Source organism: Saccopteryx bilineata, chromosome 2, assembly GCF_036850765.1.
Source record: "Saccopteryx bilineata isolate mSacBil1 chromosome 2, mSacBil1_pri_phased_curated, whole genome shotgun sequence".
Classification (NCBI taxonomy): domain Eukaryota; kingdom Metazoa; phylum Chordata; class Mammalia; order Chiroptera; family Emballonuridae; genus Saccopteryx; species Saccopteryx bilineata.
Genome location: NC_089491.1, coordinates 391,040,952 through 391,068,127, shown reverse-complemented (window position 1 = coordinate 391,068,127; position 27,176 = coordinate 391,040,952). Strand labels below are relative to the sequence as shown.

The window sequence follows — 27,176 nt, the reverse complement described above, 5'->3', positions numbered from 1 at the left end:
TACTTTAGCATGAGTCGTGATGGCTGGAGTGCTAGTTAACCCCCCCCCCCCATCTCTGATCCAGTAGGTCTGGGGCAGGGCCTGAGGATGCGTACCTCAGGACCCCAGGGGATGCTGACGTGTTCAAGGAAGCGCACTATTGAGCACCACGCTTTTCACTTCACCCGGGGCGGCACCGTGGATACAGCATCCACCTGGAACACGGAGGTCGCCGGTTTGAAACCCTGGGCTCGCCTGGTCAAGGCCCATGTGGGAGTTGATGCTTCCTGCTCCTCCCCCCGCCTTCTCTCTCTCTCTCTCTCTCTCTCTCTCTCTCTCTCTCCCTTCTCTCTAAAATGAATAAATAAAAAAAATATTTTAAAAGTAGAGCCATGTTCTTAATCGTAGTTACATATTAGTATCACTTATGGAGCTTTTTACTTTTTCTTTTTACAGCTTTATTGAGATATAATTGACACATGACATTGTATCAGTTGAGGGTGTGCAACATGTTGCTTGGGTATGGACTGTATGAACTGTAAAGTGACGGCCACCAGAATGTTAACTACCACCCCCATCCTGTCACATAGTAGCCATCTCTTTCTTTGTTTGTGTGTGTGTGGTGAGAACATTTAAGATCAATCCTCTTGGAAACATTCAAATACCTGATGCCGAATTATGAGCTAGAATCACTGTGCTATATAGAAATACATTAGCTCTCCAAACTTGTTCATGTTATTACTGAGAGTTTGTGCCCTTGGATCAGTATCTCCCGATTTCTCCCCGACACCTCCAGCCTCTGGCAGCCACCTCTCTGTCCTGTTTCTCAGAGTTTGTCCTTTTTTAGTTCCACATGTGAGTGGAATCACACGGGGCTTGTCTTCCTCTGCCGGGTTTATTTCCCTTAGCGTCATGCCCTCTGGGTCCATGCTTGGGGAGCTTTTTAAATAAACCAATGTTGGGGCCCCACCCCCTGAAGAATCTAATGATGTCACTGGCCCAGGGTGTGTTAGGGCGTCAGCGTTTTTCATGACCTCTCAGAGCCATTCAAATTTTTGCCCAAGCTTCAGGATGCCTGTTCTAACCTTGCCATCGGGTTGGTGAGCAGATTGGAGGTTGGTCTGTCTGATTTCTGTTCTGTAGGAAAAGGCTCAAGTTGACAAGGGGAAGAAATGTCAAGTCAGCACTCAGGACCCACAGACTTTTTCTCGACGCCACATTCCTGGGCTGTAAGCACCAGTCTCCCTGTATTGCCGGCTCTTGAAAACCAGGTGTGAACAAAGTCCCGTTTCCCACCCGACCTCCGCTTCTGTAGGCCGTTCTTTCCATGGTCTTCCCAAAATGCTAGGTTGCCTTCCAACTTGGTCTCTGCTCAAGGTGTGTTCTTAGTGTGATCGCCGTTTCCCAGAAGGGGAGAAAACCCACAGGGCTCCCAGAGGGGATGCTCCTGCTTTAGGCATGAGTGGACTCCACACCGAATAGCATCAGGCGAGTCGTTCCCGCTTCCGTTCTTGTTTGCCCTTCCTGGCAAGACGCAAATGTCTGGTAAGTGCTGGCCTTCGGCACGAGTGACCTTCGCCTGGCACAGCGACTGAGCCTAAGTCTAACTGTAAGGTCGGTGGATAGAGGGCTGGTCACGTGGGAACTTAGGCTCTGGGAACTTTGGCTAGGACCGCCCACAGTCAAGCGCGCCAAAAAGAAACTTCCTAGGACTCCTTGGAAACAAAGGCGATTGACTGTCAGCCAGTAAGATTTCTCTACGTCATATTAGCCCGACTGCCCTAGAGGGACCCTTTTTTAAATATACGCGTGCGGTCTGTCCATGTGCGATTTTTTCCTGACCTCCATCTTGCACGCCAGTGAGTCTCCTCCGGGAACGCTTGTACTGAATAAAGCCTTTTGAACTTACCACACTTGGTGGCTCCGAGACCTGTTCCTTCCTTCTCGGCGGGGAAAAATACCTTACACTAACGTGGCTTAGAATTTATCTCGCTAGAACTTAATGGTGTTGCTTTGATTTCATTGTATTTTTTTTTTTATGATTGCCTCCTCTTTATGGTCAGACACAATAGCGTTTCACCTAAGATGACAATGTTTCCTTTTAAAATGAAGTCTCAGTTACGCCAAATGAATGAAGTCCTGGAGACCTACTGTGCGCCATGGTGCCTGTAGTTAACGATACTATGTTACATACTCAAAAATCTGCTAAGAGGTGGAGCTTATGTTATGTGTTCTTATCACAAATACCAATGAGTAAACCTAGCGGGAAGAAACTTTTGGAGGTGATGATACGATCACGGTATCGATTACGGTGATAGTTTCATGGGTGTGTACACCTATCGACAAATGCATCAGGGTGTACACGGTAAATACGTACACATCTGTATGTCTGTCATGCTTCCATGAAATGGCTTTCTTTCTTTAAGTCGAAACTCTTGGGTTGGAGCATTAACTTGTTAATTTGGTGTCAGCCGCTTGCAAAACTCAACTGGAAGTGTAGCAAATTAAAATAAATCTCAATTGAAAATTTAAAAAAGAAAAAATGAAGTGAAGGAGTGAAGTGTTTAAAATGGTGCCTAATAATCATGCCGATGGTTGCTCAAGAAAACAGAAGGTCCTCTGAGACAGGCTGAAGACCGACGTGCCCCACCTCGAGGACAGGGATCTCCGAATAACTGGCAGGGGACGGCTCTGCCAACGTGAGGAGGGAATGTCGCCCTTGTCCAAGTCACCCAACCATCAGTGCCCTGCTTACATCACGCCTGTTGTGAGGCATGCCCCACACGGGGCAGCCCCCTTGACCCGCCCAGGCCGGGACCTGAGCCCTGCAAGGCGGCGGCACACATTGGCTGTGGTGTTCCCGGACCCAGTGCAGTGCACAGCGCTTCCTCTAGGGGCACCACGCTCCTCCGAGGGGCCAAGGGGCCGAGGGCCTCTCACCCATCCTGTATCCCTCAGCCACCTGCAAAAATGTGCTCCACATGTTCGTGCCCTCGTTTGATTTTGCAGTGGGCCCTTTTCCATGTGAAAGCTCAGCCTGCTGGCAGAATGCCTGTGCGTGGTGTGTGTGTGTGTGTGTGTATGTGTGTGCGTGTGCGATTAGTCCTTGAGTAAAGTATCAGTTCCTGGTTCCTCTGTAACACACGACAAAACACAAAAGGAGACCCGCAAGCTGGTAAAATATATTTTATTTGTTCATACAAAGAAATAGTATCAATTACCAGAATTTCCTTTTCCTAGAAACATTTTTTTCTCTGTGTAAAATTAATTTGTGTTATACATAGGACAAAATACTTGATTTTTATTTTTTTATTTTTTGTACATATTGGCTAGTCTAACATCCAGGTTATAAGAAGACACACTGCTCGAATTTGCACAGTATTTTAGATGACGAGGCGGAATGAAACTCAGTCATAAATTAACGTTACAAAAGTGAAAAAAGAAATCTAACCATGCCTTTACGTTTTATGGACCATCCTCATTGAGAAACTAAAAAGAAAAACAGCATTATTGACTTCTGATGTCACCGCTTCAGATACATAGGAACATGGACCTTCCACTTTCCTTTCTTATGAAAATACCATCCATCTGGCAGGGTCTGAAACTGTTTCTCCAAAGGTCTAGAATGTATCTGTCACCCAAAAATGACTTCTAAAGAGAATCCCATCAGAAAAACATCTCCTCCTCCATCGACCAACTCGGTCACTGTACCCCAGACCTGCCCAGGTACCACCTCCCAAGTTAACAGACCACTGCACAAACCCCTCAGAGCAAGCATGGCATCAATGGGAGCCAGAAAGTCCTCGATCTTATTTATTTTGATGTTAATAATTTTGGTTTTAGTGCAAAAGGAAATGAAACCAAGAGGAATGAAGTGTTCCAGCGACTATCAGGGCTTTTCCTGTAAACTGGAGGAAACACGAAACGCACACTAGGACAAGTGGCCAGAACAGGGAAAAGTGTCTGTCTCCGAGCAGCTGGCCGTCAAGCGGTGGCCCTGCAGATTGCTAGAACTGGGGGTGACCCAAGGCCTAAGCTGAGAGCTGGCTATCTTCCCCAGCAGGAAGGCCCCCAGGCTCAGACCCTGCACTGTCCCATGATGGGCGTCCGCACCGGCCAGGAGCTGAAGGCTCGCAAACTGCTGTGAGGAGATGCTTAGAAAGTCTGACTTATCTTATTCCTCTTACCCAGAGAAAAGAGCATGCTCTAGTTCTTCAGTGCTAATTGTCGACATCTGTTTGAATCTTGAGGATTTGACCCAGAAAAGAATCTTGACCCACTTCAGTGTTTATGACTCAATGACCTTCCTTCTTATCTGAAAGTTTCCTGTTTCGGTTTTAAGGCAGGAAACCAGCAACTTCACCAAAAAGGGTCCAGTTTGAAAGAAAGGACAGGGACCTGAAGAGAACGGAAGGCTCCCGCGTGTTTTCTAACCGCATTGTTGCGAACCCTGCTCTGAACTTTCCCTGCCGTTCTACGTCCTGCGCTGGTCAGATGGCGAGAGCGGACCGGAAGTGGACAGGCAGGCGAAGGAGCCGGAAGGTGTGAACATCCACATTTACTTTAGGCTGCAATGGGAAAGGTGTCCTCAGTTTTATTTCAAATGGGCTCTCACTGGAAAGACATGTGACCCATGAGCACCCTGTGCAGACATCTTTGATGCCCAAGCAGCGAGAGGGGAGAGCCACGCGGCAGACATGGCAGCACCCACCTACAGGTCGTGCGATGCTTGGTCGAGGCAAGAACAAAGCTAGCCGGTGACAAAACGTCCCAGGAATGCACGAGGCTCCCCGCCCCAGCCTCCCACACAGAAGGAGGTTTTGCTGTGAAGCATCATCTAGCTAGATCTGGGTTAAAACTTGTGGGCAGAGATACAAACCAGACCATCAACAAGACATCACTTATAGACCAGTGACCTCTCTGATCGTCCGTTTCTAAAAACGAATTATTGCTTTTTCTCTCTTCAGATAAGTTCTCTTAGTCTATCAGGCAAGTTAGCCCCTGCAACATACAAAAAGCGTCCTTTGTAAATATCATGACCCAAACCACGAAGACAATTTGTATGTATCTTCCCACAGATATGCCTGGAAGGATGTATAAGTCGAACAATTCTTTTACGGTAGAACCATTCTGGTTAGGAAATTGACAGGACAGTTAGCACGTCATTATACGATATTGCTATGCGGTTACCCACATGCTCTCCGCTTAGTCGTCATAAAAGATCCCCGACGGCTCTCTGAGCAGAGAGGTGTGGGGACAGCCACAACGGTGTGGGCAGCCTTTCCGCCAAGACCTGGTGAGAGCAGGGGACAGCTGCACCAGAGCCAGGTTCAAGGGCTCTCGGGCAGCCTGGGGCCAGGTCTCCCAGCCTGTCCTTACAAGGGCCACTCCGGGGTCTCGCTTTGGGGATTGGTGGCTACAACAGACCATATTGCCAATCTGAGATGAGCTGGGACTTCCAAGGACGGGAGTTCCAGACGCCGAGCCCTGGGGCGAGGGTTCCCTTCCTCTGCGGGGCTACCTGTCCTATCGAGGTCCTTTTCTTTTCATCCATTGAGGCTGTCAGCCTGCTGGGGCTGCCCCCAGGTGGCTGGCGGCACCGGACGCCCCTGAGCCCTTGGGGTCTGGACACTCAGGCACCCTGGGCGTGTGCCTATGGCTCTGTGAGCCTAGGGGATTCTTTGGTGTGTCAAAGCAGAACTATCTGCCCGGAGGATGGAGCATGGCACCCTCCCATGCAAATCAGAAGAGACCAGTCACTATTTCTAAAGCAGCACCCAAGCGTCTGGCGCACGTATGCGTGACCTGGGAGGAAGCGGTGGAGGGAGCTGACATTAGCTTACACTTCGAGCTGGTTCATGAACCAGGCGCTAGGGCAAGGGAGGTTGGAGGGCTGTCCTTTAAACTCCAAAGATGAAGTCAACGGACCCTGGCACGCCGGCCCTCAGAGGACGCGCGGTCCCTGCCGAGGCAGTGATCCCAGGGTGCGGCTGCTTCTACATCCTCGGGACACAGCACCCCACGGAGCAGGCAGCTGCTACAGGAGGTCTCCGGGTCGGAGTGCAGCGGGGCCCCTAGGCGCTCCTGCGAGGTGCACGGGCGGTAGAGAGAGGGAGGCCGGACGGTGAGACCCAGCCGGCGGGGAGACGGCAAAGGAGTTCAGGCGGCGATTGAAGGAAGCCTGCATACCCGTAACAACGAAACCTCAAGTTGTGCTTTTCTTCTTCTTCTTCTTCTTTCTTCTTCTTCTTCTTCTTTTTTTTTTTAAATATAACGGGGAGGGAGAGGGGGCACAGAAAACACGGAAGCACCATCCATCGTGAGGAAAAGAACAAACCATTAGCGTCCGGCAGCTTTGGAATGTTAACAGGTTATGGGGCTAAAGTCTCTCTAAAGAGTGTGCTAGGCAGCTTAGTGAATTAATTGCTTACGAATTAAAAATAAATTATTATAAAATATATTTCTGTACATTTTACATACATATAATCCATCTCTCTCAATAGATAAGCCAAGTGGTAACTAAGCGACACAGTCCCGGGGTGGGTGGGGCGGCGGGCGGCGGGGGACAGGCGGCCTCTCAGTCCCAGCCGAAGTCGTGGCCGGTCATCTGGTAGAACTTGCGGTTGAAGGGCCGGTAGAAGTCGCGCAGGCGCTGCAGCGCGGCGCGCTCGATCTCGGGGTGCGCGCGGCCCTTGGTCTTGCCCAGGCAGTGCGGCTTGCTGCTGCCCTCGGCCTTCTTGAGGCAGGGGAAGCCCTTGGTCTTGTTGAAGTAGAAGTGCTTGTCCGTGATGATGCGCTTGAGGCCCAGGAAGTCCTGCACGCGGCCCAGCTCGCCGGCCGGGTCGCGCACCAGCCGCTCGCCGCTCACGAAGAGCATCTGGCGCAGCGGGAAGTGGCGCAGCCAGTGCTCCAGGTGGCGCGCGTACAGGCCGATCTGGATGGCGCTCCACGACGTGTCGATCAGCCCCGCCGAGCGGTTCCGGAACGTCAGGCTCTCGAAGGGGGGGATGTCGGGCCGCTTGGACAGCGTCTGCGTGTAGTCCGAGACGGCGCGGGTCACCGGGTCGCGCACCACCACGATCAGCTTGGTGTCCTTGGACATGGCCGAGATGCGCGCGGGGGCCTCGCGGGTGACAAAGTAACTGGGCGTCTTCTCCATGGTGATCTGCCCGTCCAGGGTTCTGGGCATCAGGTCCCTGAGGACAGAAAACAGACCAGATGCGGGTCAGAAAGGTGACGCCTCGTTGACCACTGCCTCTCAGTGTCAACACTGAGAACGCTGGGCTCCCTCCTCATGTGGGAACAGTTGTAGAAATATGAGAGAGAGAAAAAAGATACAATCAAGATTTTTGAGCTGAAAGGAACAGTAATGTCCCATCTGAAGTTTGGAGGCCAGACACTGAGTACCCGAAACGTGAAGGCACAAGAGCGGGACACGTGTTTCTCTTAGATACTTCTGGGGGTGTCACCTCCCCCTTATTCTTCAAGGCACCCGGCTTTTAGGGGGTCCCACACATCTGATGTCAGAACCCAAGGCCTTTGGCCCCCACGGCTGTGCCTTTCCTAAGTCATCGCCCTCAGGGCTCCCAGAGACCTCTCCGCCCCCCATCCTCGCTCACCCGCCTTCGGGGGCTCCGGGCGGTCCCGCTGCATCACAGGGACCACTGACACCACCTTCCCTCCCAAATGTGTACCTAGAGGCACACCTAACTGCAGCCAGCAGCCAAAATAAATAAATACTGGGTGCATCAGGTGAAGCATAAAGTGATGCCCGCTTGTCCAGAAGGAACTCCCGAGACACACTCTAGAAGTTTCCATTTAAAAAAAGAAGAAGAAAGAAAAGACTTGGGTGGTATCTGTTGCAGTATTAATTTTAAAAGTATGTAGACAAAATTGTTACAACCTCCAATAGCTACAGGCCCTGACACCTGGACCCAAACGCAGTTTCATGGTGGCACTCAGCACCGAGGCAGGGGCACCGTGTTTGCTCTCAGAGCCTCAGTGTCCTCGCATGTGACACGGGAACGATTCCACCTGCCGGATTCCGGCGTGAGGAGGTTTAGAAAAGCGAAGCAGTTTGGCTTCCCCGGTGAAGGAACGTGGGCTCGGGCGTCAGACTGCCTGAGTTCAAATCCCCGTTCTGCCACCCACAAGCGGTGTTACCTTGAACAACGTACCCAGCCACTCTGGCCTTCTTTTCCTCACCTGCATAAACGAAGATGCTACTACTGCCCACTTCATGTGAGTTTAATAAGAATTAAAGCAACTAGTGATCATAACAGGCTTGGAGTATGCCTGACATATGGTATACACTTAAATGTACAATTTGTACATTTGGAGAAGAGAAGAGAAGGAGAAAAAAAAAGAGAAAAGAAAAGGAAACTTCCACATTATTTTTGAGCAAATAATTACCTCTCAGCAGGACATTCTAAACTTCCCAGTTTCAATTCAAGCCACTGCTAAACTACCAAGATCCATCTCCTGTACCGAGCACACTTACGGAAACGATGCCGTGAACTCAGGTGGCAGCCGCCAGCTCGGGCAGCTCCCAGGAGAGTGCCCTGCCTCCCACCAGGGGAGGAAGACCCTTCCCCTGAAGGAAGGGAGGAAGACCCTTCCCCTGAAGGAAGGGAGGAAGACCCTTCCTCGGAAGGAAGGGAGGAAGACCCTTCCCCTGAAGGAAGGAAGACCCTTTCCCTGAAGGAAGGGAGGAAGACCCTTCCCCTGAAGGAAGGGAGGAAGACCCTTCCCCTGAAGGAAGGAAGACCCTTTCCCTGAAGGAAGGGAGGAAGACCCTTCCCCTGAAGGAAGGGAGGAAGACCCTTCCCCTGAAGGAAGGAAGACCCTTCCCCTGAAGGAAGGGAGGAAGACCCTTCCCCTGAAGGAAGGAAGACTCTTTCCCTGAAGGAAGGGAGGAAGACCCTTCCCCTGAAGGAAGGGAGGAAGACCCTTCCCCTGAAGGAAGGGAGGAAGACCCTTCCCCTGAAGGAAGGCTGCCTCCACCATCCCTGCTTCAGCCTAAGCTGGATTGACCCACTTTGCCCATTAACCACTTAGATTAGCATAGCACCAGGCTAATGGGATGGAGGATTAAAGAAGAGGCCTGGCTCTCAACCTAGTCTGCACCTCACTTAAAAGCAGGTCAATTCAAACAGAGTCCAGGTTTTTGATTTCCCCCTATGTTACTCCATCTGCAATGGAGCGGTCCACAAGAGTTTAACACTCGGAATTAATGACCACCACAACCGAAGGAAACCCAACCCCCCACATTGTTCAGAGCCATTGTGAACGGTGGCTTAGGGTCTGTCCTCGGAGGACCCGCCGGACCCAGCCTGGGCTTTGGAAGCCAGGCCACCGGTGTGACTCTCAGCGTCCCCACTGATTAAGGCATGTGACCCGGCGTGGCTCACACGCAGCCCGTCCATGCCTCCGTTTGCTTGTTGTTCTATCTGCACCGTGAGAAAAATGATGCCTACCACTTCGGGGTTTCAAGAGGTCGGTGGACCTAACCTTGGTACCAAGCCAAGCCTGGCAGTTAGTTGGTGCTAGAGAATGTTCTCAGTAGTCTCGCGTTGACAGGGTCTTGGCAGGGAAGTGCGGAAGCGAAGTTTGCATACAGGTTCCACCCCGCAGAGATCCACAGGGTGGGGGGCCGGGGGGTGGCTCCGCTCCTGAGAGGGGCAGAGACGCAGGACTCCGCCCTCAGCCGGCCTGGGCCCCAGACCCACCTCTGAACTTCGCTGCCTGCGTTTCCTCGCTGTCGTTAAGGAAGAGCTGGCGGGGACTGAACAGAACAGCTAAACGGGCAACTGGGAACAAGAACCCACATCAGAGGGTTGGCAAAGGGACGAGGGTGAGAGCCTCACTAGGCTCCAGTCGGAAAGCAGAGCTTCCCCCACCAAGAACAATAGCTCTCAGAGCTGTGGGCAGACTTCCTGTGCTTGCCTGCGGGCTGGCCACCCAGGACAGGCTGGGCACCCGCTGCAGGGGAGCCCCCTCCCCCGGAGATGGTCTGAGCTGGCACACATATATTCGAAAGCACTCGGGGACCTCGGGACTTCCCTTCAGTATCACACTAGCAGCCAGGGAACTGCTGCTGTGACACCAAAGCTGCCCCGCCAGCCCTTGTCCACGGGACGCCCCGTGGCCACTGTCCCCTCCGCGGGCTTGGTGGCGGCGGATGGCTGAGAGGCACAACTAGGCTTCCCGTCATTTCAGCCAGCGCCCCCCAAGTCCTCTCTGCTGGCTTCCAGGGTGCTTCCACAGCACGTGGAACAGAACAGCCACCCCCAAACACGTCTCTCTGGCATGAGGATCGTTTTAGGCTGGTTGTGTTTAAGAAACAGCAGACAGGGAGAAGCTCTGAAAACCCAGGTGAAAGCTGCCCTTTTGCAGGAGAGGTCGACCTTTCTGAGAGAAATCTCGCCATCTGTAAGGGCGGCCGTCTCTCTGCACCAGGAAGAAGGACCACATCCTTAGAAACCTCCTCAGCAGAGAAGGCAGGGGCTTCAATCTGCACGAACAACCTCACTCTTCTCGACTGTGTTTTTCCTGGTCACCTCCCCTAGCTGGTCCCCAGCCCCCGCTTTCTCAGCTACCTCCCTCCCCTCTGCTGCCTGACACCTTTCTTTCGTCTTTGGCTAGAGCTGGTATTCAGATGGTGGTCTGAGCCCTTTTGGGGAGTTTCTCTGTGTTCTTGGGTCTCTTCTATTTATACAGGAGGTGTACCCCAGATAAACCTCCTAAGCGAGCCAGCAGGGAGGAGGCAGATGGGGTGAGCTGCTCAGAACGAAAGCCACTTTCTCAAACTGAGAGACACAGCTAATAATTAATTACACAGTGCTTGGAACTGGCCGAGGAATTTTCGGAGACAGTAGCTGACGGGACCCCTCACAACGAGCCTTGGAGGTAGGCATTCTGCCGTCCCCTGCTTCCTCATGAAGAGACTGAGGCGAACGAGGAGGGAGTGACTCACTGAGGGGTGGGTGGCCTGCATGTCAAGATTGGGGACCTAGAGTCGGCCCGTGGGGTGGGATGCTCCCCCTCCGTCTGCTGCGGCCCCCTTCCCTCTGCCTCCGGTGTTTCTTCTTAGCACATGGAGAGCACACTGCACCATGTCCCTGTCCTCTCGTTGAATAGACACCTGCATTCTTTTTTCTCTTGTGCATAGGGTAAGACCTTAATAATAGGTATATCCGTGCTAGAGCCAGATGACTGCGATCATAACTGTTCAAAAAGGAGTCAGGACTGACCGGTGGTGGCACCGTGGATAGCGCGTCAGCCTGGGACACTGATGTCCCAGGTACAGAAGCCCAAGCAGGCTCACCAGCTTGAGCGTGGGGTTGCTGACTTGAGCATGGGATTATCAACGTATCCCATGGTCACTGGCTTGAGCTCAAAGGGCTCTGGCTTGAGCCCAAAGGTCATTGGCTTGAAGCCCAAGGTCACTGGCTTGAGCAAGGAGTCACTGGCTCGGCTGTAGCCCCCCTGCCCCAGGTCAAGGCATGTATAAGAAGCAATCAATGAACAACTAAAGTGACACAACTATGTGTTGATGCTTCTCATCTCTCTCCCTTCCTGTCTTTCTCTCTATATGTAAAAAAAAAAAAAGAGTCAAGACTTGGAAGAGTAGACCACTTATTTAGGTTCATGTACTCGGGCGTGTCCTCTCATTGTCCTGGCGATGACAGCCCAGTGAACTCTCAGGAACACCACATCTCAAAGAGCAGTGTCACAGAGCAGGAACTTGGGAACCAGGAGGGTTTGGAGAGGGTGTCTCAGGCTCTCCGTGTGTGTGAGCACAGTCATGAGGAAGCAGTGGGCCAGGGGTGGCAGCTGGTCTCAGCCCTGGTGGCACCTGGGAATCACAGCTGCTGTGAACTCAACGCCCGGGCCTTGCCCTTGACCAGCTCGTCAGGCCCCGTGTGGGTGAGGCCCCAACACAGACTCTTTTAGAGGATTCTGGCGTGCAGCCAGGGTGGGAAATCATTACTCTGTGGCACCTGTCATGCGCTTCACTCACATAGTCCACCTGTACCCATGGTCCCCTGAAAGGAGACACCGTCATGTTAAAAACATGGATATCATGAACGAGACTAAAAGATGTTCGGTTCCTCTAAGACATATTACTTGAGCCACAGGACAAGAGTGAGGGTCAGACTGTCTCAGCGGAGAGTCAACCAGGTCTCAGAGTGAGTGAGGGGGGACGCCCCACTGGTCCACAAACTGCAGAGAACACATCGCACAGCCAGAACAAGCCACGTTTAATGGGGCCAGGTTTAACGGGGAAAGAAGACAAGAATGTTTGCGTTGAACTTAAATGGGAGCGCCTAGGCACACGTACTCACACACATGCACACGCACGCGTGCGCACACGCACACACACACACACACACACATAACATGGTTATACCAATGAAGCTACCAGCAGAAGACCACGAGGCGAACTCAAGGAACATGCGGGGAAATGGGACCATCTGTACTTTCGTGATAAGGAAGGGCTCACAGGTGCATCTAATTCTTTCATCGCCAGGAGTTAGCTACCATCGACATGGGCAGAGGGGAGGAGAACACACAGGTGGAGAACAGCACTGACTCTAGAGGATCTCTCTGATTTAGTCTTTGGCCAAGGTCTGCGGCTTCAAGTGAGACCACATTTGTTTTGTAACAAGATTGTGTAACACTCAGATAAACGGATGTCCAAGACGGCCACTGGGGCCCTTTCCAACCCTTTTCTCATCTTGAGGCCAGTGCATAAAGCAGCTGACCAGAATCGGGTTGGAGGACCGAGCTTCTCTAACCTTGGGAGCCAGAGCTCGCTTCTCCCAGCGTGCCTTCGCCACACCAGAGAAGTCAGCGGAGGAAATGAACAGCTGACCCGCGCAGTCAGACTGCTCGCTGGGGACCGGCTGTCCAGGGCTTTGGAGAAGCACAGAGTTTACACCTGAACAGCCAAGTCCCCACGGGGTCCTCACGTGACTGCCGGAAGCAAAATATCAGAGACCAACCTTCAGGCCTAAATGAGTCGGAGACCCAAAGCAACCAGAGAAGCAACCAGAGAGGAGCTAAAAGGCCGGTAACACTTGAGTTCTCCAGTAGCAAGTGTTGCCCTGATGTGTTTTTTTTCCTGCCTCTTTCGTTCCCCGGGGGCATGCCTGCTCCCGTGGTCCAGCGCCTGAACGGAGTAGGGTGAACCCGCGAAGTACACAGCCAGAGAAAGGAAGACGAGGGGAGTGGCCGTGTGCTCACTCACTACCTACGGCCAGACAGATGCTGAGACATTGACAGGACACAGAGGATGGCAGTGGGTGAGCCTCAGAGAGGAGGCTACGCTGCCAGCCGCCTCGGGCTCGGGTAGGCCTATCTCCCAGTCCGGCTGAGGAAAAACTGAGAAGAGTCGGAGGAGTTTTGGGCCACCCTGTCCCCTCCCTCCCCACCCCACCGAGGGAGAACGACTTCCGTGCTTGGTTGCAGAAATACCCACATTTTCTAGACTACAAAGATATATACAGCATATATATATATATATATATATATATATATATATATATATATATAATCATCTACTTTTTAACCTTCTCTACTACTACATGGTAAATATCGTCATTTTTGGCATCCGGCTCTATGAATTTTGACGAATGCGTAGAATTGTGTAACAACCACCATCAGAACGAATCCACCGTTCCATCAGCCCCTAAACCTGTCCCTTTCTGTGCTCTTCCAACAAAAATCTTAAAGCAGGCTGTCTTCACAGGACAAGTCTCTTCACAGGGAGCCAGAGGCTGCCCAGGTCCTTGGTTGGATCCTGTTTGGAGGAAAAAAATCAATTGAAAGGAGAAGAATGGTCAATAGAGACAAGAAGACACTTTGACATAGAATCATTTACTGTTGCTTTAAAAAAAAGGACGCGTTGTCTTCACGAAAGTTTCCGTCAGTCCTCCACGGAGGACTCCAGTGCTGCTTCCAGTTGGCATGTCCCCCCTGGCCACCCTCCAGACTTTCTAGGCCTCGGATTCCTGGACTACAACCCAGCAGAGGACGTGGCCGTGTGCCGCTCACGCTGGTCAAGTACTTGGGTGATAATCCCAAGGGCTCAGGCCAGGAAACTAATGCTGCACGACCTTCAGCTTTTCCGCAGAGCCTAAGCCCAGGCTCTAAGATTTCTCATAAACAAAAGGGCAACAGCAAGAAGAATGGTTACAAACAGCAGAGTCAGAGGGTCCAGGAGGGTGGCCTCCCGCGTCCTCCACCCATAAAGACAAGCAAACCAAACCAACCAGCTCTTCCTGGCATCCATCGTGCCAAATCTGGTTAGGAAATAAGGATGGCCTCTTAAAAAAAAGGTAAAACCAATTAAGTATCTTTTTTTTTCTTTTTTTTGGAGGAGCCTATAAACCGGAGAAAGCAAGTATCAGCAGCAAAATGAAAAACACTGGCCTCCCCAGGGATTAGGAGCGAGAGAAGGACGAACAGGCGGAGCACAGAGGATTTCCAGGGCAGTCAGCCCACTCCGCGTGATTGGGTAACGGCGGACACACATTATTAGGCCTTCGTCCAAATCCACAGAGTGTACACCGGGACCTGCCCCGAGTGTGAGCCATGGACGCTGGGTGGTAAGGATGTGTCACTATAGGTATTCTAACAAATGCCCCCTCCGGTGGGGCAGGGACCGGCCCCGAGTGTGAGCCATGGACGCTGGGTGGTAAGGATGTGTCACTGTAGGTATTCTAACAAATGCCCCCTCCGGTGGGGCAGAGACCTGCCCCGAGTGTGAGCCATGGACGCTGGGTGGTAAGGATGTGTTACTGTAGGTATTCTAACAAATGCCCCCTCCAGTGGGGCAGAGACCTGCCCCGAGTGTGAGCCATGGATGTTGGGTGGTAAGGATGTGTCACTGTAGGTATTCTAACAAATGCCCCCTCCAGTGGGGCAGAGACCTGCCCCGAGTGTGAGCCATGGACGCTGGGTGGTAAGGATGTGTTACTGTAGGTATTCTAACAAATGCCCCCTCCGGTGGGGCAGGGACCTGCCCCGAGTGAGCCATGGACGCTGGGTGGTAAGGATGTGTCACTGTAGGTATTCTAACAAATGCCCCCTCCAGTGGGGCAGGGACCTGCCCCGAGTGAGCCATGGACGCTGGGTGGTAAGGATGTGTCACTGTAGGTATTCTAACGAATGCCCCCTCCGGTGGGGCAGAGACCTGCCCCGAGTGTGAGCCATGGACGCTGGGTGGTAAGGATGTGTTACTGTAGGTATTCTAACAAATGCCCCCTCCAGTGGGGCAGAGACCTGCCCCGAGTGAGCCATGGACGCTGGGTGGTAAGGATGTGTCACTGTAGGTATTCTAACAAATGCCCCCTCCGGTGGGGCAGGGACCTGCCCCGAGTGTGAGCCATGGACGCTGGGTGGTAAGGATGTGTTACTGTAGGTATTCTAACAAATGCCCCCTCCGGTGGGGCAGGGACCTGCCCCGAGTGTGAGCCATGGACGCTGGGTGGTAAGGATGTGTCACTGTAGGTATTCTAACAAATGCCCCCTCCGGTGGGGCAGAGACCTGCCCCGAGTGTGAGCCATGGACGCTGGGTGGTAAGGATGTGTTACTGTAGGTATTCTAACAAATGCCCCCTCTGGTGGGGCAGGGACCTGCCCCGAGTGTGAGCCATGGATGTTGGGTGGTAAGGATGTGTTACTGTAGGTATTCTAACAAATGCCCCCTCCAGTGGGGCAGAGACCTGCCCCGAGTGTGAGCCATGGACGCTGGGTGGTAAGGATGTGTTACTGTAGGTATTCTAACAAATGCCCCCTCCGGTGGGGCAGGGACCTGCCCCGAGTGAGCCATGGACGCTGGGTGGTAAGGATGTGTCACTGTAGGTATTCTAACAAATGCCCCCTCCAGTGGGGCAGGGACCTGCCCCGAGTGAGCCATGGACGCTGGGTGGTAAGGATGTGTCACTGTAGGTATTCTAACAAATGCCCCCTCCGGTGGGGCAGAGACCTGCCCCGAGTGTGAGCCATGGACGCTGGGTGGTAAGGATGTGTTACTGTAGGTATTCTAACAAATGCCCCCTCTGGTGGGGCAGGGACCTGCCCCGAGTGTGAGCCATGGACGCTGGGTGGTAAGGATGTGTTACTGTAGATATTCTAACAAATGCCCCCTCCGGTGGGGCGGGACGAGGCTCACGGAGGGGCAGAGGGCGTGTCGGGAACCTCTCTGTGCTTTTCTGCTCAATTTGGCTGTGAACCTAAACCACTCTAAAAAAACGTCTTTTGGCCCTGGCCGGTTGGCTCAGCAGTAGAGCGTTGGGCCAGCGTGTGGAAGTCCTGGGTTCTACTCCTGGCCAGGGCACACAGGAGAAGCGTCCATCTGCTTCTCCACCCCTCCCCCCTCTCCTTTCTCTCTCTCTCTCTCTCTTCCCCTCCTGCAGCCAAAGCTCCATTGGAGCAAAGTTGGCCCGGGCACTGAGGATGGCTCCATAGCCTCTGCCTCAGGCGCTAGAATGGTTCCAGTTGCAACAGAGCAACACCCCAGATGGGCAGAGCATCACCCCCTGGTGGGCATGCTGGATGGATCCCAGTCAGGCGCATGCACGAGTCTGTCTCTCTGCCTCCCTGCTTCTCACTTCAGAAAAAAAAAAAAGTCTCTATAGGAACTATGGTTTTCTCCCGGGGGGAGCATGGGGTCCCACACGCTCTCACACTCAGCCTAGCTAGGCTTCCGTCAGAAGGGCACTTGCTCGTCACCACCATTTCCCAACCCTCACTGTCTCAGGTGACTTCTGTCTGGGGGGGGGCAGGGCAGCTCCGCCTCATCCACCCTGGCTCCTTCGCCCCTGCCAACCCCTCAGCAGGAGAGGAAGACCCCCCTCCTAGGTGAAAGCAAGCTCTGTAAAAGGCAGCGTGCCTTATCCTAAGAGATGCACGACAAAGGACAGAAGATCAAACTTTCTACCTTGAAAATAAAATTTAAAAATAAAGTCTCCTCTGATGAAAGGATGCCTGGGAGTTACTGAGCTTTCTGCTCCCAGGCAGAAGGGGGCCTCCCAGCCCCTCTCTCCCTCCGCTGCCTGTCCTTGGCACAAAGGCCTCAGGGGCCAGCCTGCCGAGTCCCGGAGAGAGAGGGAAGGACTGGAGGACCAGGTGGAGAGAGAGGGAGGGACTGGAGACCCAGGTGGGAGAGGCCAGGGCTCCGCTCCAGGCTCAGCATGACGTGAGCGCTTCATCTTCCGGCCCAGGGCAGCCAGGGCAGCCCGCCGGCCGGCTGACCTATATGGATGCACAAGGGGCCACCTACTAAATTCTGAGACCTACAGTAACCACACAGGACGGTCCGAAATTAGCACTCCTTCACTGCAGGGAGCCCCTTACAGTCTGTACCGTGACTGGGCTGGACTCCTGTCTTTCTGCATCTACAATAACACACACTTGGAATGTCACTGTCACCCCCTTGACCCAGACCCCCCAGGACACAGTCTCCCCCTGGAGTGGGAGACCATGAAACGCCTCAGTGACATCTTATTGCCCAAATACCTCCTTTCCAAGCCGTTGATGTTCGTTGTTAACGACCCCGCACCCGCCGATGGAAAAGCAATCTCTTCACCCAACCCCAGAGATTCCCCCCCGGCTTTCTCCCGCCCCCCAATCTACCAGTCCAACCCCCGTGAACTTCACATAACTGTCCTCACGCCGACTCCTTGGATCCTAACAAACAGCACAAACTGCCTACCAGCCATTCTCAGGAGCAGGACTCAGCCCGCTGGGATTTCTCTCCCAGGCCATTGTCACCCTGGCTCAGATAGACTCGTGAAAGTTCTCTGCAGTTCAGACGTTTCTTTCTTACATCATCATCGTCCACACGTGAAAAGGTGGAAAGAAGGTGACGTGGCGGAAAGGTGACAGGGAGTAGAAGTGACACGGAGGAGAGGCGATGCTTCCTAAGAGGTGAACTCCGCCGCGGCCAGACATGTCCTAGAGGGGGCAAGACGCAGCCAGCGGGCGGCCGGGGGCACGTCCTCCGGGTTCGCTGGGCGCTTGGCGCCTCAGACCAGAGTGGAAACATTCTCAAAAGAAAATTCAGGAGGAAGAGAAAGAGTGGGCACCAGTGATTCCAGTCCCACCACGGGAGTTTCCGTGGTGACAACTGTGAGGTGGCTTATCCTTATCTGTCTTCTAAAACCCACCTCAATGGGCCCCCCCAAAGCTCCTCGGTCCTTCTACGTATGACCTTAGAACCCCAGCGGACTGCAGGGGTCAACCAGACAGAAGCTACGGCCTACTCTGTACAGGAGGAGACACCCGGGGACAAGAAGGAAACTCGTGCTAGACAGCTGGGCCACAGACAAGGATAGAAGAGTTGTTTTCACCCTGGTAAGTCTCCCCCTTTCAAACAGCCTTCTTCCCAGGGGAGGATGAGGAGGAGGCAGGGGAGGGGGTGGAGGAGGTGGGTGGGGAATGTGAAATCTGGAACCCCCTTCCTTGGGTGGGAAGACTCAAAGCCCACCAGTCCTGAGCTCTTCTTCAAAGGGCTACATCTCCAGAGATAATTATCCCCATTTGGGGGAGATGTTTGCATATCAAAGCACTCCTTGGGGAGGGTTTAAAATCATTGAAAATGAAACTATAAACAGTCTTGTTCTCCTCAGTCTCTCTCTGGTCTGGAAGCTGAAGGAGGAGGCCAGCCGGAAGTGATGTCATCATTCATTACAGACTTTACAGGGTCCCCCCCCCACCCCTTTATTAAGGTAATGGGTAGGAAAGGAGAGAAATAACAAAGGATGGGGTCTTTCCCCCCCCTCTCCTCCTCTTCCAACCCTTCCTTCTCTCTCTCCCCCCAACCCCCAACCCCCAACCTCCAACACAAGGATTTGGCCTCCATTGTCCTAGAATTTCAATACTGCTCAGTAAATGAAAAGCTTTTGAATGCCATAAGGGGGTGGGGCGCAAAAGAGCATCCCGCTCCTCTGGGTCAACTCGAGATTCCTTTCATTTTGGCAGAATCCTCTGTTATAGACCCTGCTTCACAAAGGCCTGAGTTCCTGTCCCTGGAAGGGGCTGGGGGTGGGGGTGGGGGCAGCGGGATGGTGGGAGGGTTTCAATTAAGAGCTAATAGCCTTTTGTGCCGGGGCTCTCTGGGCACCGCTCATGTTTGTTGTATATTACTGAGTGCCAGCCAGGACAGATCGGTGAAATCAGAGAAATCTGTGTCTGTTTCCTGAAGAAAAAAAAAAAAAATTTTTTTATCAAAGAAAGAAGGAAGGAAAGAAAGAAAGAAGAGAAAAAGAGAAGAAAGAAAGAAAGAAAGAAAGAAAGAAAGAAAGAAAGAAAGAAAGAAAGAAAGAAAGAAAGGAAAGGAAAGGAAAGGAAAGGAAAGGAAAGGAAAGGAAAGGAAAGGAAAGGAAAGGAAGGAAGGAAGGAAGGAAAAGAAGAGAGAAAGAAAGAAGAGAGAAAGAGAAGAAGAGTTTTCTTGGAAGCGGACTTTAGAAAGCAGCATGGGCCCTGCCACTGGGCAGAGAGGGGTGGACAGAGGACCCGGACGGAGAATCAGGCGCCGATGCAACTGCAGAGGGGCTGAGGTGGGAGCGGGCTGCCCCCGCCTGCCCAGCTCCTCTCTGCAGAGCCGGCCTCCCTGCCCAGAGCGGGCTCCTTCTCCCTGGGGCAGTGGCAGCACCGCTCATGTCGGTCACACCCCTGGTGACAAAGGGTCAGCAGCTTCTCCACCTCCACAGCTGCCCTCCGTGTGTGTCTCACATGCTTCTTTCGTTCTCTCCTCAGTTCCCGCCTCTCCGCAGAGAAGGGGCCCTCTCTCCAGGGCCCCGGGTCGCTCTCTGCCCGTGTTTGTAAACAGGCCCTCACCCAGGAGCTGCTGGCCCACTCCGCACTCACCACTCAACACAGAGAGTGAAGTCACTGCAGGGAAGCCAGCAGAGTGGGGGAGGGGCGGGGTGCTTCCCGGCACTCAGTGAGAGCAGTGGGCACGGGCATCGGACCTGCCGCTTCTGGTTCCTGTACCGCCCCTGGCAAGAGCCGAAGACGCTGGACCAGCACTCACAGCTCTGAACACCGTCTCCCTGCGTCTAGCAACTGATGTACTGGTTGAACTGGGGGTTCTTCGGCTCTGAAACCCTACAAGATGACCTTCATCATCTCCACTCTCCCAGCAGAAGGCTGACGCAAGTTGGCGGAGTTCCAGTTAGAATCTCTGTAAATATTTGAAGGTTCAACATGGACCCACTGTGTCTCGGGCGTGGGGACCAACCCCAAGAGCATACTTCAGATCGAGGCCCATCAGGTGTACCCTAAAACCATAGAGACCCATCTGTTAGGTCGCCTCATTTGTCGAGGTGCTTGGTGGAAGGCCAGGCTGTGTGTGGCCTTGGGCAAGTTGCTGTCCTTCCTCATCTGAGAAATGGACATCTTTGGACTGCTGGAATGTACTTTGTAGGCGACAAGCTTGTAAAGCAGCGAAACCCTTCCTAAGAGCACAGTGGGACCAGCCCGTCCGCCTTCCCTCTGTTACCTATTTCCTTTGACATATGGCTGTTGAAACAAGGACTATTTCTAGGAAAACACTGCTGAGGAAAAAGAAACAACCAAATTGATTCTTAAATTCAGACGCCCGTGTGAAAAAAAAAAAAAAAAAGTCTTTGAAAGAGTCTCAGTTTCCTGAAACTCTTCCCTTGTGCTGTGAAGAATCCCATCTGTGGCCCTTTCTTCTTAGAACCCTGGTAGATCGCTGGGGACAGAGGGACACTGACCTGCCTTCCTGGGTTGACATCACTGAATGCACGTGACATTCCAAGTACCGGGGACCCGAAACTGCCTTTCTTCCCACCTTCTAAGTTCTAGCCGGGCTAATAATCCAATGAGCAGAGACAGGCTGATATGGGAAAATGTACAGACTCTCTTCCAGGGGTAGACGCCAGGGGGGTCACTGGTTAGGTGCCCGGAAGAGGCATTGGGCTGTTGATGTTTGTATGACATTATGGACCAAGGAGGAAGGGGACAGGATGGGACTTTGGAAGGGCAAGTTAGGCAATTTACAGGTAGCTTTAAAAAAGAGAGAGAGAGCGCATGAGCAAGCAAGCTCTTGCTACGCCATCCAGAAACAATAGAACTCGGTGTGTGTGTGTGTTTGGGGGTGGGGGGGAGGGTGTCCACCAAGCCCGCCTGGAACCTTCTTCTATAATGCTGAGATGTCTATGCTAGCACTTCCTCCCTGAAGCACGACAGGACTTCGCCTCCCAGTCCGAGGCAGAAAAGGGGAAGCTGTGAAAGGTTCTTTCTGAGTGTTTTTTTTTTTTTTAATTAACCAGCTTAAAAATCGACACCCCTCAGGCACAGTTTGGGGGTTGCAAAACTTTGGTTCCCTTTTACAAGCCAAAGAAGAATGGGACGGACATGAGGCCGTCTTCAACACAAACACAGCCCACTTGGGAGGAATCTCTTTTTTTTTTTTCTTTTCTTTCTTTGACACGGCACAGAGTGGGGTTTACAAGGAGTAAAACAGCCACAGTTTAGGGGAGGGGTTCCCTCCTTGGAAGAGGAAAAGGAAACCACACAAGGGCTGGAACCGGACCCACGGAGTGAAGGCTTCGACAGAACCATCCATCTGCTTTCCTTCCGGCCTCCTGACTGTGGGGCCGCTGTAGGAGTTCGGGACGAGAGGAATCCCAGTGAACTCTTGACTTAGATCCGAGATAATGGCTCCATCCTGCTCTCTGCCTGCCCTTCTCCTCGACAAACAGAACACCCTCCTCCCCATTTTAGGGTTATCGGCCGAAAACAGTAACATGTAAAAATTAGGTCAATAAAAATCTTGTGACAGAAGTCTGCGTGACACTGAAATCCAGAGAAATGAGTGCTAAGAAACGCCCCTTATCAGGGGCTTTACACAGCTCAGGAAGGTCTTAGAGAAGAGCTCTTTCCCACCCCGAGAGAACAGCTAAGAGCGAGTGTGAACTTGGAGAGACTACTGAGGAGCCCAAACTGCTCTGTCTCCTCTGGGCCTCCACTTCGTCCCCAGTACTTACCTCTCCCCAGTGGGTCTGACCTCCTGCTTGAAGCTGACCAGAAGGTGTCTTAGGAACACCAGCGACAGGATGAGGCCAACAGAGACTCGAAGGACACCCATTGACGTCCCTGGCTTGCACCCAACCCCTTTTGGGGATTCTCAGCTTGGGAAGCAACATGTTCAGCAGGAGAAAAGTAAGTCGAACCTCCCCAGATTCTCATTCATTCTTTGTATGCTCAACCCTCCCCCCCTCTTTAATATATAAAAGCAGTCGATGTGCGACAGAGGGTCACCCAGAGCGTGACTTGCTTTGTGTGTTTCACGCCCACAGATAGAAGCGATGGAACATCCAGGAGGCTGAAGCTATCACATGGTCCGCCACGCTGTTTTATTTAGGGACATCCACGCTGTACTTCTTACAAGCAATGAGGACTCTGGTAGACGAGACACCACCTGGCTGGCGAGTCTTCACACTTCCAGCAATCCCTCCCTGCCCCAGAGAAAGTGTGCCCTGCCCACCCACCCCCCAACTCCCAGGGGGGCACAGAGCTGTAAGCACCAAGGAGATCAAATAACTCAATGTTGGTGAGGGAGCTGGCGAGAATTACAAGTGAGATTAGCCTTTTACCCTGTCTGAGCCCGAAGGAAAAACTAACCCAGGATCTATTTTTTTTAAGCCTCGTGACTGTTTCCGGAGGACACCCTGTTGGGTCAAAAATGCACTGCCTTCCACGTTTTGTTGTGTATTCGTTTGGACGGTGAGTTTTAAAGATCTTTATCTCCCAAAGAAGTACAAGGAAAACAGCAAAACACCAGGCAGAGGAAGCCGTCGACAATACTCGCTGAACGGAGGCATACACGAATGAATGAGAAGGAGGTGAATGAGCAACGCTTACTGCTAACGACTAGAGGTCCTAGTGCAACTCCGCAGAGACCCGGGGGCCAGCTGGGATAATACATTGCCATTTGGGCCGGGTTTGAAAATGGCGTCGATCTCAGGAACCTGACGCCCTAATACGTTAATTCTCATCTAGGACAACATTTACGTGTCATCTGACCCATTCCATTAAGTGACACAATTACGTTAAGAGGCCCCTGCCCATAAAGAAGGTCTCGCGCCTGAATTCAAAGCTCACTCAGACAGAGAACAGGCAGGGCAAGGGGCTCAGTGCTCCTTATTTCTCCCGTGGGACAGAAAGCAAGCCGTGACAGCTCCCTCGTGAACTGCGAATGCCCCGCCCCCGGTGGCCCCGGAATCAACCAACGTCTCCATTCGGACTAATAAGCGGTTGCAGTTAATAGTAATGAGAAAATGACTTTAATGAGCTGATTTATATTAATTGTTATTTTACTTGTTATTTTGCTTTAATTATGATTAAAATGTGTTTGCGTTCCCAGACACCCCACATCAAGTGACGGGATGGGGGAAGGTACCCCACCCAGTGCCTCTGTCGTAGGGCGCTTGAGAGGAAAGCGGGCTAGAAATGTAAACCACATAGCCCTCACCACGGCTGCTCAAGGAATCGGTGATCGGCAGGTATGTGTCGTGATGGGGTGATTCTTGCCCTCCAAGAACACTGTGCATTTAGAAGGAAATTCCACATGCAGAAAGTTTACCAGTTGGTGTCGAAAACTTGGCCCAAAGGAGGTATGTGGAGAAGAAAGCACCCAGGAGCTGTGTCCTTTGAGAACTGAAGCTGTTCTGAGTTAGTCCCAAGGGTAGGTGGCCAGGAAGAAGCCAAGGGTAGAATAGACCTCCGTTTAATAGAGGCCATGAAGTTTGGACTGAAGTTTTTTGTTTTTGTTTTTCGTCTTCTGATAACCACTGTTCTTCAACATTCTCCCTGTAGATGCGTGAACGCACACACACAAACACACGCACACACATGCACACACGCGCACACACACAGGTACACACGCATGCGTGCACAAACACACAAAGTTAGCACAACCTTTATCTATCTGCTGCTACGGTCTTAGAAAGCTCTGAGAGCTAGACTGTGTCCTTTTTTTTTTTTGGATTGTGGCAGAAATAAATGATCATTAGATGAATAAAGGGTGAATGAATAAATGAGCAAATGCACGATAGAACTGGAGCCGGAGCTCAGAGGAAGGAGAAGCCGCGTGGAGCGGATGGAGAGGGTAAGTGGCGTTCACGCGTGCCGGACGTGGAGACAGAGCTTCCCGGCAGCACAGACGAAGCAGATCTGGGCTTCACGCTGATTAGACACTTCACGGGCCACCTGACGGTGGACAGCGGGAGGGATAAGGCGATTCGGAATAAGCAAGGAAATAAAAATAAATTTAAAAAAAGGCGACTAGGTTTCTCCCGGGAATTTCCGCCCCTGCACTGTGTAAAGAAGACCCTTCTGGGTGTCTGACCAGCCTCTTCCGGCCTTGGGGATGGTTTGCAACCCTGCCCATTACAGGTGAACGGGACAGCAAGGCGATAAAATTCCTGACCGCAGGCACGGGAATAAGCGGTTTTGGGTAGAGATTCTGTAGATTTGGCTCCTCCCCGCCCCATCCCGTGTTTCCTGACTGTTTCTATAATCTCCTAGATGTTTCTTTATTCCAAGGGAATTTCTGTTCCTTCGACTTCTCCTTCGAATCAACGGTTCCCCCATCGACAGACAAACGCCGCCTCACGGGAGAACCAGATGCGCCTCTGCTGCCTCCTCGGCACGCGGGGGAGGTCAGCTCAGACCCCTGCAAGGACGGGGCTCCTGGGCTGGCCACATGCACATGGATGAAAGGGCCACATGGAGGCCGGCAGGACTGCCCGGTACCAAACCGGGGGACGGAGTCCACTGACTGCTGAGGACGCTGTGACGCTGGTGGCCCTAACGATCTCAAGATGTCTCGTGAGTCCATCTGGAATTCCAAGAGATTTCTCTCTACGAGATAAACTCAGGGCCTGTCCAAGGGAAGGGCCCTCGCCCTGGACCCCTCTTTACTCTGATGAGGGATGGCTTTCCTCTTGTTCAGAACAGAAATGGGCCTTGTTAATATCACAACCAGACGGTTTCCCTGGCTGGCGGCAAAACAGGCCTGAAATCCCACAGAGCAGGGCCCTTCTACTCTTGGGGGGCTACGGAGAATCCGAGAACAGGGTGGACCCTCAGTACAGCCAACGCATAGCCCAACAGCAGTCCCCACTGCCCCCACGGGGTCACTGGCTCTGCTGGCCTGAAGCCGGACGGAGATGGTTCCCTCGGGGGTCAGAGCACGACCGACACGCTTCCTCCACCCAGAGAGGGGTCAGCAGCATGCTCAGGGCCCTGAGCCGTGCTCACCCCCCAGTGCTTGGCCTGAACTGTATCTACAGACAGGACCGGCCTCTTTATTTCTGGCAGGCACTGAGACAATGAGCTGGCCTGAGGAGGGACTGGCATGGATCTTGGAGTGCCACAGAGATGCTGCCGGCTGCAAGACTCAGAGTTCCCGCCGCAGAGAGACGCCTGCCCCGGTAAAGCCGCGGTGGGCTTCCACGGCACCCAGCGATCGTCCTGTCTCTGCCCTGGCCACACGGAGGTCAGCCTCCGGACCTTCCCAGCACTGCACTCCCCGCGAGAAAGGACCGGGCAGGCGGGCCCCGTCGCGCCCTGTGCACAGCCTGCTCGAGGGGGTGTCTGCCCGCGGTGGCGATGGAGAGGGTGAGGCTGAGGAGGCGACAGGGCGTGGCCCCCAACCAAATACCGCGCAGTGGACTTGGGCTCCAGAATGTTCCACTCTGAACCTCGTGCTCACCCTACGTCTCAGCGTCTTTAAGAACCTCCGAGATCAAAGCGCTCAAATAAAACCGCCCCCTCAGGAGCCCGCCTCTTACCACCTGTCTCCCTCCCGAAACGTCCCCTGTTCTCCCTGTCTGACAGGAGAAAAGGAAAAAGGTGTGATTTTAAATCAACTTGGGGGGGAATTATACGGGGTATAATTATAGTTAAATAAATATACTTACATATTTATATCTATATATAGATTTAGATATAAAGATATAGGTATATACAGAGATACAGATATAGAGATATAGGTATATATAGCGATACAGATATATAGATATAGGTATATATAGATACAGATATATAGGTATAGGTATATATAGATATAGATATATAGGTATAGGTATATATAGAGATACAGATATATAGATATAGGTATATATAGATACAGATATATAGATATAGATATATAGATATAGGTATATAGAGATACAGATACATAGATAAGGTATATATAGAGATATAGATATAGGTATATAGATATAGGTATATAGAGATACAGATATATATAGGTATATATAGATATAGATATATAGATATAGGTATATAGAGATACAGATATATAGATATAGGTATATATAGATATAGATATATAGGTATAGGTATATATAGATATAGATATATAGATATAGGTATATAGAGATACAGATATATAGATATAGGTATATATAGATATAGATATATAGATATAGGTATATATACAGATATAGAGATATAGGTATATATAGATACAGATATATAGATATAGATATATAGATATAGATATATAGATATAGGTATATAGAGATACAGATATATAGATACAGGTATATATAGATATAGATATATAGATATAGGTATATATACAGATATATAGATATAGGTATATATAGATATAGATATATATAGATATAGGTATATATAGATATAGATATAGAGATATAGGTATATATAGAGATACAGATATATAGATATAGGTATATATAGATACAGATATATAGATATAGATATATATAGATATAGATATATAGATATAGGTATATAGAGATACAGATATATAGATATAGGTATATATACAGATATAGATATATAGATATAGGTATATATAGATACAGATATATAGATATAGGTATATATACAGATACAGATATATAGATATAGGTATATATACAGATATAGCTATATAGATATAGCTATGTATGGGCAGAGAGGTTAATCTAGAACATGGGAACTGAATCTCTCACGGGTCCCTGCATTTCTGCCCTTATGCCTCCGTTTCAGGACCTGATTTTTCACTCTGCCCTAGGGAAACAAATGACCACAAAAATGGATACAATCAGATTAGCCCTCCCCAACCATAGCCCTAATTCTCCCTCTCTATTCCTATTCTGTATTGTACCTTTTAGCCTTCCTTTTCTTTTTCCGACTGTGCA

The 27,176-nt window shown here is 51.5% G+C and overlaps 1 protein-coding gene across 1 annotated transcript in view; it reads right to left on the bottom strand.

Moving 5' to 3' along the window:
- Positions 1-3,149: 3,149 nt before the first annotated feature.
- Positions 3,150-27,176, bottom strand: part of HS3ST3B1 (heparan sulfate-glucosamine 3-sulfotransferase 3B1) — a 43,251-nt gene continuing 19,224 nt past the window's right edge. The window contains exon 2 of the mRNA XM_066264293.1: positions 3,150-7,175. Within this exon, the coding sequence (XP_066120390.1) occupies positions 6,557-7,175 (619 nt within the window). The 3' untranslated portion in view covers positions 3,150-6,556. The remainder of the gene's footprint in view (positions 7,176-27,176) is intronic.